The sequence below is a fragment of the Mus caroli genome, unplaced genomic scaffold (assembly GCF_978045245.1).
Source record: "Mus caroli unplaced genomic scaffold, Mus_caroli_1 scaffold_5, whole genome shotgun sequence".
Taxonomy (NCBI): Eukaryota; Metazoa; Chordata; class Mammalia; order Rodentia; family Muridae; genus Mus; species Mus caroli.
In genome coordinates this window covers 137,966,251-137,980,100 of record NW_028227260.1, presented here as the reverse complement: position 1 = coordinate 137,980,100, position 13,850 = coordinate 137,966,251, and the positions used below count along the sequence as shown (strand labels likewise).

General features: G+C 40.6%; 1 protein-coding gene and 1 pseudogene across 1 annotated transcript; both read right to left on the bottom strand.

Annotated features, from left to right (window-relative positions):
- Positions 1 to 203: 203 nt before the first annotated feature.
- On the bottom strand, positions 204 to 4,622 carry LOC147004835 (B box-binding protein pseudogene; annotated as a pseudogene).
- Positions 4,623 to 6,307: 1,685 nt separating this feature from the next.
- Positions 6,308 to 12,914, bottom strand: LOC110287353 (protein SSX1-like). Its single transcript, XM_021153999.2, has 7 exons — positions 12,816 to 12,914; positions 11,993 to 12,107; positions 11,544 to 11,642; positions 10,340 to 10,389; positions 8,467 to 8,578; positions 6,783 to 6,889; positions 6,308 to 6,387 (listed from the first exon to the last, which is right to left on the bottom strand). The coding sequence occupies exons 1-6, from the start codon at positions 12,879 to 12,881 to the stop codon at positions 6,786 to 6,788; spliced, it is 546 nt and encodes a 181-aa protein (XP_021009658.1). The 5' UTR covers positions 12,882 to 12,914; the 3' UTR covers positions 6,308 to 6,387; positions 6,783 to 6,785.
- Between the last annotated feature and the right edge of the window lie 936 nt (positions 12,915 to 13,850).

Below are 13,850 nucleotides of genomic sequence, written 5' to 3'. Positions count from 1 at the left end.
ATATAAAGTTTTCAGCTCCAATAAAATTTCATAATCATTTCTTCTTGCTGGATGATCAAACTGGAAGATGGTAGAAGTGGTAAGCCTGTATTTACTCAGCTCTGCCTTGGTCACCCTTGGGAGCTGACAAATTCTCAGCTTGTGCATCAGACAAAAGCAGTGTCTTCACTATTTTGTGTTTCGAAGTTCTCTTGGTACCTGCATCAGTAATTGAATTTTGCCAATACTGACTGTTGACCTTGGGTCTCATTTCATTCATTTTCCTTGTCCTCATCATTGTTATTCTCTCTAGACTGTTCTGGAGGAGGGCCCCTGAGAAATCTTGGTCTGTAATCCCTGTGCGTATTCAGTATCACTGGTCTACCTTGCTCTCCTTACACTGTGGTTATCAGCATCCTCCATCACTTCTACTTGCACAGGAATAATGTGGTCAATGCCCATAGAGCCTCCTTAGATGGGAATCTTCACCTGTAATAGAGCCAGCAGTATTTTTGGGGCCTGGCCTTTGAGAGTGCTTTCTGATCCAATGTTCTTTTGTTCACTCTTACTACTCTGGTAGTTTTGCTGGTAATTTCATGGAGGAGCCCTATGACTTAGCATCTATAATGGTCTGCTGGGTATCTACTGCCTTGAACTGGAACTACTCCAGGACCTGTAACATTTTCTGTCTCTTCACCCTTTTCTCCTTCAGCATCTCCTATACTGTGAGGTAATTCCTGTGATCATTCTTCTTTAGGGCAGACTTGTGGACAGACAAATCTTCCTTGGTGTCATTCCTATTGATGAAACTGTATCTATCCCTTACATTGAACCATTTTACTTTTCCCAAAAAACTTTGTTGTGAACAAGACCTTATCCTTGCAGGAGCGTGCCACTGATGTGAGGCCTATCAGGTTGCCACTACCCACCCAGCTGCCTGTGGAGCCTGACTTGGTGGCAGAGACTCTAAGGGAGATGGTGGTGGAAGCAGAGTGGCTGCTGGACCTCACCAATCATGATTGAGGTAGTGGTGACTAGGACAGGTAACAAGGGCTGGGGCTCATCCCGTGGAGTGATGGTGAATAGGCTGGCAGTGGTGATAAGGCTCTTATAGCACTCTGGTTCTTTACCTCTGAAACAGTCAGATACAGATTTGGTCTCATGAAATAGGTATTACAGCTAACCAGAAAGTGATTGGTTACTCCCCTAACATTGCTGACATGCTTGCACCAGTGAACACATCTTATGAGGCCAATTGTTGCAGTTTGCAGAGTTACAGCTGGGTGAAATTGGTAATTATTTTTCTTCTCTGGTAGCATAAGAAATACCTTCTAGCATCATGAAAACTAGACAGTAAAGGTTAAGCTTTCCGTGAGTACCAGATTGATTTCCTTGTGTTCTGTGACACAATAATTTTTAAATGATGACTTAAAATTTTTGGTATTCAACAGTTTGTGCAGGCCTCATGTGTTTGATAATTGTAGAATTTAGTAAGTCTGTAATTTATAGGATGAGATGAAGGACAGAAATCCATGAGAACATATATAGTAGTTAGGATCAAAAGTCATCAGAAGGCTGCAAAATCAGGAAAAACTAATGCTAATAGGGTCTTTTGGGAAATCCAGATGAAGACAGTAGCTTGCTTCAATGTCCCTGCTTCTGTTTGCGTTCAATCTTGAGCAACTTACTTAACCTCCCCAAACCTGTCTCCTCACTGCATGCAAACTTGCTCTCGCTTTTCCCATGTACATGGATTTTTCCAGATTTCTAGTTTATTTGGATTCTTTTCTCCACATTTAAGGGTGAAAACATCTAAACAAACAAAAAACAAAACAAAACAAAACAAATGACCCAAGAACCACCAACACTACCACCTACAACAACAAAATGAATTAAAGAATCAGATCAATCCCAGTGTCTTTTTTAGGGAATTTAATCATTGTACTCAGATACCAGAATCTTTTTGTATAAATTCTAGTGATTGTATGAAGCTAACCCACTCTAGGAAATTGTGGAGGACTTTAAAAGAGAAGAGTAGTGAGTTGAGCCTCATTCCTGTGTTGGGCAATCAATCCATAAATACTATGCTCTAGAGAGAAACATGAGTGAAGCCAAAAGTATCTCACTTTTTTTTTGATTTTTAATATTTTTATTACATATTTTCCTCAATTACATTTCCAATGCTATCCCAAAAGTCCCCCATAGCGCCCCCCACTTCCCTACCCACCCATTCCCATTCTTTTGGCCCTGGCATTCCCCTATATTGGGGCATATAAAGTTTGCAAGTCCAATGGGCCTCTCTTTCCATTGATGGCCGACTAGGCCATCTTTCGATACATATGCAGCTAGAGACAAGAGCTCCGGGGTTCTGGTTAGTACATCATGTTGTTCCAACAATAGGGTTGCAGATCCCTTTAGCTCCTTGGGTACTTTCTCTAGCTTCTCCATTGGGAGCCCTGTGATACATCCAATAGCTGACTGTGAACATCCACTCCTGTGTTTGCTAGGCCCCGGCATCGTATCACAAGAGACAGCTATATTTGGGTCCTTTCAGCAAAATCTTGCTAGTGTATGCAATGGTGTCAGCGTTTAGAAGCTGATTATGGGATGGATCCCTGGATGCGGCAGTCTCTAAATGGTCCATCCTTTCATCACAGCTACGAACTTTGTCTCTGTAACTCCTTCCCTGGGTGTTTTGTTCCCAATTCTAAGAAGGTGCACAGTGTCCACACTTTGGTCTTCATTCTTCTTGAGTTTCATGCGTTTATCAAATTGTATCTTATATCTTGGGTATCCTAAGTTTTGGGCTAATATCCACTTATCAGTGAATACATATTGTGTGAGTTCTTTTGTGATTGTGTTACTTCACTCAAGATGATGCCCTCCAGGTCCATCCATTTGGCTAGGAATTTCATAAATTCATTCTTTTTAATAGCTGAGTAGTACTCCATTGTGTAAATGTACCATAATTTCTGTATCCATTCCTCTGTTGAAGGACATCTGGGTTCTTTCCAGCTTCTGGCTATTATAAATAGGGCTGCTATGAACATAGTGGAGCATGTGTCCTTTTTACCGGTTGGGACATCTTCTGGATATATGCCCAGGAGAGGTATTGCTGGATCCTCCGGTAGTACTATGTCCAATTTTCTGAGGAACCGCCAGACTGATTTCCAGAGTGGTTGTACAAGCTTGCAATCCCACCAACAATGGAGGAGTGTTCCTCTTTCTCCACATCCTCGCCAGCATCTGCTGTCACCTGAATTTTTGATCTTAGCCATTCTGACTGGTGTGAGGTGGAATCTCAGGGTTGTTTTGATTTGCATTTCCCTGATGATTAAGGATGTTGAACATTTTTTCAGGTGTTTCTCTGCCATTCGGTATTCCTCAGGTGAGAATTCTTTGTTCAGTTCTGAGCCCCATTTTTTAATGGGGTTATTTGACTTTCTGGAGTCCACCTTCTTGAGTTCTTTATATATATTGGATATTAGTCCCTTATCTGATTTAGGATAGGTGAAGATCCTTTCCCAATCTGTTGGTGGTTTTTTTGTCTTATTGATGGTGTCTTTAGCCTTGCAGAAGCTTTGTAGTTTCATGAGGTCCCACTTGTCAATTCTCGATCTTACAGCACAAGCCATTACTGTTCTATTCAGGAATTTTTCCCCTGTGCCCATATCTTCAAGGCTTTTCCCCACTTTCTCCTCTATAAGTTTCAGTGTCTCTGGTTTTATGTGAAGTTCCTTGATCCACTTAGACTTGACCTTAGTACAAGGAGATAGGAATGGATCGATTCGCATTCTTCTACATGTTAACAACCAGTTGTGCCAGCACCATTTGTTGAAAATGCTGTCTTTCTTCCACTGGATGTTTTTAGCTCCCTTGTCGAAGATCAAGTGACCATAGGTGTGTGGGTTCATTTCTGGGTCTTCAATTCTATTCCATTGGTCTATTTGTCTGTCACTATACCAGTACCATGCAGTTTTTATCACAATTGCTCTGCTTTAGGTCCGGCATGGTGATTCCACCAGAGGTTCTTTTATCCTTGAGAAGAGTTTTTGCTATCCTAGGTTTTTTGTTATTCCAGATGAATTTGCAGATTGCACTTTCTAATTCGTTGAAGAATTGATTTGGAATTTTGATGGGGATTGCATTGAATCTGTAGATTGCTTTTGGCAAGATAGCCATTTTTACAATGTTGATCCTGCCAATCCATGAGCATGGGAGATCTTTCCATCTTCTGAGATCTTCTATAATTTCTTTCTTCAGAGACTTGAAGTTTTTATTATACAGATCTTTCACTTCCTTAGTTAGAGTCACGCCAAGATATTTTATATTATTTGTGACTATTGAGAAGGGTGTTGTTTCCCTAATTTCTTTCTCAGCCTGTTTATTCTTTGTGTAGAGAAAGGCCATTGATTTGTTTGTGTTAATTAGTATCTCACTCTTAATTGTGTGGAGACTAAAATGATAGTCTATACTTGTTCCTGTCTCTACTTTGCTGTGAAACTAATACCCTTCTATACACACAATATGTGTAGGTTTATCCAACCTTGCCTTACTGACATTATTCCTCTTCCCCTTTCTTCACATATATCTTCATATTCTTAGAAATCCTCTCAGAAAATGATCTCATACCCTTTGTCCATAATTATGAATATATTCTGGTATATCTATTTATTCTTTGCTGACTTGTCTTCTTCAATGTACTCCTAAATTTCTCTAGGTGATAAGTCCTGGATCTCTGGCTAGATGCCTCACATCTACCAGGGTCTCCAGATCCCATGAAGAGTAGGGATAGAAAGTCAGATTTCCATATTTGAAAGCTGTGTGAGAGCAAGTTCAAAATTGCACCAGTAATGACTCCATCTGTGGATGTTGTTTCAAAACCATTGGAAATAATATTTTTCAGTGTTGAGAGTTGAACCCAGAGCTTCAAACATGTAAGCAGGCATTCTAACACCAGTAACCCCAGTGTACACATCATCTAACATCAGGGGCTTTCATTTCTCCCCACATACAATGTTCTAAAATAGAATACTCTTCACTTAATCAAAGTTGACTGCATCATCTCTATACATTGCAAGTATATACTAGGATAGGATTGTCTCAAACGAAGATTTCATCAGAAATCCAGTCTTCAAGGACCTAGGATAGTACTGAGCACATAAATCTAATATTCATTAGATGCTTCTTTAATATATAACATCTGTGATGTATCAAATTTTGTTTCTAAGAATTAATCATAAAGTATCCCCCATATGCAAATCTGTGTAACCAAGAGAGAAATAAGGCAATAATTGGGGAACTTTTATACCTGTTATGTGACAGTGACTGATTCAGGGGCAGTGGAAGATAGGTTTTTCCCTGTGCAGCATGTACTGACTATTAACAGAATTCAATGAGATGGACAAGTCCAGACATATTTCCAGTGGAGTAGAGCAGGTGATAGTTGTGCCGAGTGGTTTAGTGGTTTGTTCTCTCTTCCCTTTCTCTGTCTCTCTGTCTCTCTCTGTCTCTCTGTCTCTGTCTCTCTCTTCTCTCTACCCCGTGGAAGTTCAGAGAAAAATATGTTAAATCATAAAACAGCACTGTTTGCAATGTTCATATTTGGGCAAGAGAAGGGTAGGACATTTCAGTAGAGAAAATGATAGAACGTGACTCAAATAGTTTCAGGACAACGGATAACAATATACTTTAGATTTACTTCTTGCTCAATGAAATGCAGGTATCTAACATGTTCATCACATAGTGCTCACCAGTCAGAACAGAGTGTTTGACACCGATCATAAAAAATTGTAGTAGAGTGCTTGTCACTCAGTGAGAGCAGTGCTAATAAAGTGCTCCACAAGTGGTTGGAACAATGCTTATAGAATAGCATAAAATGAGGGCAATGGTGATGCAGTGTTTCCAATGAGGTTGAGAAACACTAACCAACTTAGCACAGTGTAATTTCCAGGCTTTGGTGGCTAAAGAGATGTGTCAACAGTGAAAGTACTTGCTGCTTTTTCGAAGGACCTAAGTTGGGTTCTCAGTACCCACATTGGGCAACTCAAAACCATCCCTAACTCCATCTCCAGGGGATACAATGCCTTCTTCTGACCTCTTCAGGTACCTAAATCTAGGTATCATGCACTTGGCCAGGCAACCATATGCATACCTCTAAAAGAAAATACAAATGAATCTCACCAAAACCGCCAGACAGACACACAGAGAGACAGACAGACAGACAGACAGACAGACAGACAGACAGACAGACAGAAAAGGGACTTCAGAGGGTGTTTGTCACAGAGTAAGAATACTGACACTAACTTTTCACTGTGGGAAATTTTTCTTTCATTTGATATTTAGGATACCGGAGTTGTTGTTTCCATGATTCTGAATGATCATCAAATTCTTCTCACCAGCTTTTCTCTGTTTGGGGATGAGACATGAAGAGTGAAGAAAAAGAATTGTCTGAAAATCCCTACCACTTATCATGCAGTCATCAACTCATCCTCCTCCCAGAAAAGCCTCAAATCCTGTGTTCCAAGCAAATCCTTTACACATGTCATAGTGACTGCCTAATCTGGCCTTTATATGGCCTGCACATTGATAGATGACCTGAGGCTTGGGAAGGTGGAGGACTACAGGTAGGAAGGACCCTAATATAAAGGACAAGAGTAGAGCACGTGTGGGATGTTTCATTAAGCCTGAATGTTGTACCTCAAAGGATTAGATTATGTTAATTATTTGGGGAACAAAGGACTATACCATAGCAAAGATGCTCCTTATGAAGGATGTAGCAAAGGTGTCAAGGGTTCACTTACAGGTTAGTAATTTTCTTCCTCATCACTGCTCACATCAAAAATTAGGGCATGCTTTCTTTTCTGAAATCTTTCTTTTTTTCTGGAACTCTCATGACTCCGCTTGGGTCCTGGTGTGAGGAACAGTTTCAAAGTGAGAATTAGTTCTGGAGAGAAGAGTGCATGCCCATTTTACCAGATGAGCAGAAAACTGACCCCATTCACAGGGCTATAGCCCTTCTATATGCTCTAGTCTGATGTCTTTTGGATCAAAAAGCTTTAATCAATGTGGAGAATTGCAGGCTGGTCTCCAGTCAAGCTGAGGTCTGAACCCCGATGGTCATAATTCACCTACATGACAAGGTAGGCATTCCCTTGTGCTCCTGGAACTCTGGCCCGGGCCTAAGGTACCAAGGTACCACCTCCCACAGCCCCCACAAGAGAAGCATGGTCAGCAGTCACTTAAGCAATGGCCCAAGCTTCTGATCTTCTTCTTCTTCTTCTTCTTCTTTTTTTTTGGTTTTGGTTTTTTCAAGACAGGGTTTCTCTGTGTAGCCCTGGCTGTCCTGGAACTCACTCTGTAGACCAGGCTAGCCTTGAACTCAGAAATCTGCCTGCCTCTGCCTCCCAAGTGCTGGGATTAAAGGTGTGCGCCACCACTGCCTGGCCAAGCTTCTGATCTTCAGGCTAAACTCCTCCCCAGTTACCTAGCAACAGTGAAGCCCATAAAACGGGGTGCTCAGCCCGCACATCGCTCTCATATTCCTTTGTCCTCTCACCTCTCTCTTCTCTCACTTCTCTTTCCTCTTCCCTTTCTTTCTCTTTGTCGTTCTCTCTCCTCTCTCCTCTCTCCCTCTCCTACCTTCTCTCTTTCCCCTGCATTTCTATAATAAAGCTCTAAAACCATGGAGTCTCTGCTCTGCTCCTTCAAGTTCCACTGTGCACTCTGGTCAGTGTTGGGAACTTCTTCCCTCTCTCCTACAACCCTGGTGGCTTTAGCAAAGTTGCTCGGGTGTGTGTGTGTGTGTGTGTGTGTGTGTGTGTGTCCCCAGGCAGGGCTTCCCCTTGACCACCCCCCGAAGAGTGGAATAGAGGAATTTCCACCCAGGGATGAGTGGATAGGGTAGATAGCAGCCCTCCCATGCCTGACTGACCAGAGAACAGGGAAACTCTGGTGGGGCATGGGCATCTTTTCTTTCAGTTCTTCCCTAGGGCCCCCTGGACTCCCCTTCCCCTTTTATTTTGTTCCCAACAAATCAATACTGCCCAAAGGCCAGTTATGAACATCTGCCCTTCCATTGTCAGGTTCAGGTAATTTTCCATCTCACTCCTCACTAGAACATCCTCCTGTTTGTATTTCATAGTTCAGGTTTTCATATAGAGATAATTATGTGAGCAACTATCAGGTTGTGAGAAAATTTGGATTCAGTGGAATGATTGGAAGAGTTTATCAACAGTGACTCTTTAATTGCATCCTTTGGGCTAAGGATTTGAAACTCAGAACATTTAGAAGACTTGCCTTGTGCCACATGGCTTATACATGAAGTCATGACCAAAGCTTTATCATGAAATCTTATTCTACCCTAGAAGATAGTGCTGGCAGCTTTTTATATCCTGTATTTGTGCAGAGCCCATGCCACATACCCAGACCACACTACAGAACAAAACCAGAAAAGCTAGTTGGTGTTTCCCTATTGATCTCTCTCACCTGTTGCCATCTCTCTTGCTTGGGTATGCAGGCATCTCTGAGCCCTTCCTGAGCCATGTGCACCTGGCACTCTCTTTCTGCAATTTCTTTTCCATGATGTCTCCTTCTGGATCTTTCAGATATTAAGGGAATATGTAAAATGTATCAGTGGCACTTCTTCAGTGCAAAACACCTAATGAGTTTTTCTAAAGTTCTTTTAAGCACACAAAAGTAATTTGGACATTTCTAAAGATGTATATATTATGAAAACATTCACTCTCCATTACTCTCTCTTGAGTGTCTTCCACTGACATTGATGCCCTACCACATCAGAACCACTTTGATCTCTTTAATGTTGGAAAACCTAATGAATTTAATTAGGGTTACTCATCAGAAATGTCCGGTAAAATTTACCAGTAGCAAGAGACAAGAATAAATAATATATATCTCACTACTCATGCAAATCATTAACAGTACACAACTCTTTTGTCTCTATTAGAAACTGTTAAATTTTCTATAAATTGTTTGGAACAATGGAGCCTGGCCTGCATCTCTTTCCATGTCAGAGTGTTGATGTTCAGGCCTCCTTCATGTATTTTATTAATGTGCTTCCTCCTCACATCTGGGAGGTTATTTCATTGTTGTGCCTAAATACAGAGAAATACAGAAGCTTAGAATGAACTAAATAAATCACATTTCTCAGAACTAAAATGTTCTTTATCCCTTTTCCCAGATAAATATTAAGGAAAAGTTAAATGATGTTCACATAACTGGCAGTGTGGAGTAGTAATAAAGTTGAATGCTTTCTTTTATGATACTTTTAAAATTTAATTCTTAACAGTTTCCTTGCTGGCCACCAACTCACATATCCATTAAAACCCTCTAGAAAATATTAATTTCTGCAACAGTCAAAGCTTTCACACCACACACAGGTGCCTCTGAGGGTTCTACTTGGCTGGGACCATGAATCAGAGAGTTAAAATGTGTGGAGAATATTTTGAAGGAGAGCACAGTGGGTGGTGTTTACAATGAAATCCCTATCATCTCCAGTCATTTCAGAGACCCATTCATAGAGACCAGCTCTTGCTTCCTTCTTGGAAATATAGGTGTTAGAAGGGAACCATGAGGCTCATTTGTGGGAGAATACCCAAAGAAGGCCTCCTATGAATCTTATACACCAATTAAGACATGAATTCATTTCAATAGTCTGTGCTTGGCTATGAATTATAAACTCAGTGGAACTGCTGCTCAGGCCAATGCTTTAGCATGTTTAGGCACAAGAGCCTCATCTTTAATATAAGCAATAAATCAATGATACTTATTATTATTTGAAGAAATCAATTGTGATAACTTTTTAAGGTTCCAAGAAGTTAACTGGTATTAGCTCATTAAAATAATATTAGAAAACAGTGTGATTCAGATCACTGTCCATGGTATTGAACATTGAAGCCAGGACATTGATTACAACTAGGCAAGTACTCTACAACTGGGGAATGATGCAGAGCCTGCAAGTAATGTGACAACTGAAGATGTTTACTTATCAGAATCATTATCATACTATAGATGCTACATCAAGCATTGTGAAGAAGAGAGCAGCAAGTCTGTAGAGGTTTTCTTAATGGTCGAATGCTTACCTGTCATGTGTCAAGCTCTGTGACTTTTTCTCTGCATCACAAAGTATAAATTAAGGAAGGAAGAAACAACAAAGGAGGAAGACAGTAATAAGGAGAAAGAATAGAAAATAAAAAAAACTACAGAGGAAAGAGAAGAAAACAAAGAGGTGAACAGAGGATGGATGTGGGAGTTGAGCATTTCACATCTTCCATCCTCACCAATGTGAATATAAACTGAGGTACCAATGTGGTCAAGTCCTAGAGAAATAGGAGATACTCACCTTTAGGCCTTTTGTGTGTGCCATGCCAAATGTCCACTTAGAATGTTCACCTATAAGAGGGTGACAAGTTAGAAGGTGTTGCTTGTTAGCCAATATTTCTCAAGATCAGGCCCATGAATGCTGGAATGGATGGTTACATCCATCTCATAGAGGAGAAGTGGAGCATGGCTTCTCCTTCTCTTTACTAATGTACTATTCTATATCGAATTAGAGATGTAAAATAATGAAGATAATTTCACTTGAAATGCGTGAATCTTCAGTTGTTAAGTGTGAGAAAGGACTGAAACTAGGTGGCTTAAATTACTGATCATTCTGTTATATAACATGACTAGTGGTCAGGTTTGGAAGAGGTTTCCTACTTGAAGTTGAAAAGGACAGTGAAAAATATAAGCAAAACCCATTGGCAATCAGACTTTGTAAACACTACTTATATGAAACAACTGTCAAAATAAAATGTCTCTAACTCCTTTAAATATGTGAGGAAGGGAGGGTGTTTTAGCCTAGTGCTACTGGTTTCTACACAGTGGAATAAATCTCCTTTAGTATCAAAACTTGTGCATAAATACCACACCTGGACCTTGAGGTAACTTACAGTGCTATACAAAATTGTATATCTGGGCTGCTTTCCTGAGGAGTATAGTTCTGTTGGGACACAGGACATTCTGACTCTCTTTGGAAGTTTTGTATTAGAGCCGAAGAGCAAATGAATATATCTTATCTTCTGTCTCATTATTATACATATTCTTCATATGTTCAAAGATAAAGACTCTTGATCCATTCACATTTTTATCCTGTGCAAAGTCTATTCCCTGACATGCAAATGAGCTAGATTTCCCTCTCCCCTCCCCTCCCCTCCTCTCCCCTCTCATCCCTGTTTCTTCCCTCCCCTCCCCTCCCCTTCCCATTTCTCCCCTTTCCTCTTTCTCTCTTTGTGTAGTGTGTCTGTCCTTATTTAGGAGAGGATATAAGACAATGTTCTTCCAACTGAATATGTCACATATTTGTTATCCATATGTAACTATCCATAATAGTACACATTCTTTTTTAATATCTTAGAATTTGATCTGTTAATATCATCTTGTGATTTTCTGAATAAACTCTTTTTCCAGTCAGCTCTGACCTGGGGAAGGGAGGCAGAGTCTGTGACCTTTCTAAGCATTAAAAGGAAAAAGCAATCCTCCACAGCCTTTCCTTGCCCACTCACCTTCACTTTCATGATCAAGACCTTCATCAGATTCCTTCAATAGGAATTCTGTGATCTGATCCTTTCCACGCATGAAAACTGGTTTGTTGACTGTGACCCCTAGAAGAAATGAAAGTTTTGTATTTTTTTTTAATTTAGCAGAGGAAAAAAATGGAGAAATGCAGGGATGGTGCTGGGATTCAGCACAGACAGTAAGGCTCAGTAGGCCTAAGACCTTCAGGAGAGGAAACTGTAGGCTGCAGTCCTGAGCCCTGTGGCAGCTGCTCTCTGTTATCACCTCTGCAAGTATTGGAAAAGAGCAGGGTACTCAGTGAGTGCTTCTATCTTTCTTCCATGAAGAAAATGAACATATGGGAGAGGAACATAGGAGCCTGGGGGGCACCTGGGCTTGTACAAACAAACAGACAAACAAACAACAAACAAAAAAGCAAACAAACACTTCCTTTTACCTAGGCCTGTCATTCTGATGTAGTTTCTTTTCATAAACACGTAGGCACTTTTCTGCCATTTGGTCAGATTTTCCCATTCTTCTTCAGAGAAGTATTTGGAAATATCCTGGAAGGACTACAAAAGAAAATAAATAGAAGCGTTGACAGCTACTTTGCTAGACATGTGTAAAATTTAGCTCAGACTTCCTTCTTTGTAACAGAAACTTGGTCACCTAAAATGTCAAGATAGTCTATCCTGAGCAAAGTGTAGGCCACATGAGATATAAGACATAGCAATAGCTTCTTCCCCAAAATACCAGAGGTGGTCAATATTGGGTACTTGTTCTCCTGCATTTGTACATGTCCAAAAGTCACCAAATGAACAATGTTACAGATCACAATGTTCACATCATCAGGACTGCAGTAGAAGGACATGCTGAAATTGTGTTTGTCTGTCTGTCTGTCTGTTTCTGCCTCTCTGTCTCTCTGTTTCTGTCTTGGTCTCTCTCTGTGTATGAGAGAGAGTTCTTGAAATTTTTATTAATTAATTAATGTTTTACATTCCATATTTTATTCCCACCCACCCTCAGACTGTTCCACATCCCATATCTCCTCCCCACCCACCTGTCTCCATGTGGCTGTCCCCACGTCCCACACCACCTGACCTCTAAACTCCCCAGGGCCTCCAGTCTCTTGAGAGTTAAGTGCATCATCTCTGAATGAACACAGACCTGTATGTCCTATGGAGACACTGTTTCTTGTACCTTATGACTCTGCTCCAACTTCATATATTGGCCCATGGTTGTTAAGCTGCCTCTGCCCAATCCCCACCATGACTCCTTACCTTGGACATCTTCTCTGGTTTAAAAATATCTCTAGGGCTCTTTGTATAGGAACTGTCTGTATTCATGACTCTGGGGAATGTGTCATGTCAAAGACCATGAACTGGCTTCCACCAAGCACAAAAACAAATGTCCTGTAGAAGAAGATAGTGTGGAGGGATAGTTGCACTCATAACTTGGAAGGATTGGGTTCCTCTTATCTCTGATTCCTCTTATCTCTGGGATAATATATACTAGAAATCTCTGGGAGAAGTAGTTGTTAGAAATAGGAAAGATTCCATCAGCATGTAGAAGTGACCCTTAGTACCTGAGAATGGCTGAGTTATTGTCCCGACTAGTTCCCCTGAAGTGTATCTGAAACTGAATAGAAAAGAGACTGGAGACCCCAGGGAGTTTAGAGGTCAGGTGGGGTGGGGGGTGGGGACATCCATGTGGAGACAGGGGGTGGGGAGAAGGTATGGCATGTGGAACAGTCAGAGGGTGGATGGGGGGATAAAATATGGAGTGTAAAAAGTAAATTAATTAACAGAATGCAACAGAAAATGCAACAGAAAAAAATGAAAGAGAAGGCTGTTGAATTTGGCAGGTATAGACACAACATATTCTCATCCATTTGTGGAATGTGAAAACTGATTTCATAGAAGATAAAAAGAAAGAGTTGTCACTGGAGGTGGCTAATAGGAAGTTCAGTAGAGGAAGGTAGAATAATAAGTACCAAATACAGTTACAATAATCGATTGGTTACTTATCAATCAATGTGCATAGTGGGTGGGTATATTTTAGTGGATAGGGACTTTGTGCTATAGTGTATGTGGATTTGAGAGGACAACTTTGAGGAGTCCTGTTTTTTCGTACCACCCACAAAAAAAAATAAAACATGATGTTTTCATTTTCCAGGATTTTTTTGAGCTTAACTACAGATACAGTAAACCATTCAAATGCCTTTCTATGTAGTCCTTCCTCTTTGTCCAAATCTGCTAAGTTTTGTCAAATCCAAACTGCAAGGTTAGAGTGAAATATCAGTAACTTCCAAGCTT

Excerpts from the sequence above, each read along its gene's own strand:
- LOC110287353 (XM_021153999.2), bottom strand. The coding sequence starts at position 12,881 with ATGAATACAGACAGTTCCTATACAAAGAGCCCTAGAGATATTTTTAAA. Across the intron at positions 12,108-12,815 it reads AACCAGAGAAGATGTCCAAG|TCCTTCCAGGATATTTCCAA; the intron begins GTAAGGAGTCAT and ends TTTCTTTTGTAG. Across the intron at positions 11,643-11,992 it reads CATCAGAATGACAGGCCTAG|GGGTCACAGTCAACAAACCA; the intron begins GTAAAAGGAAGT and ends CATTTCTTCTAG.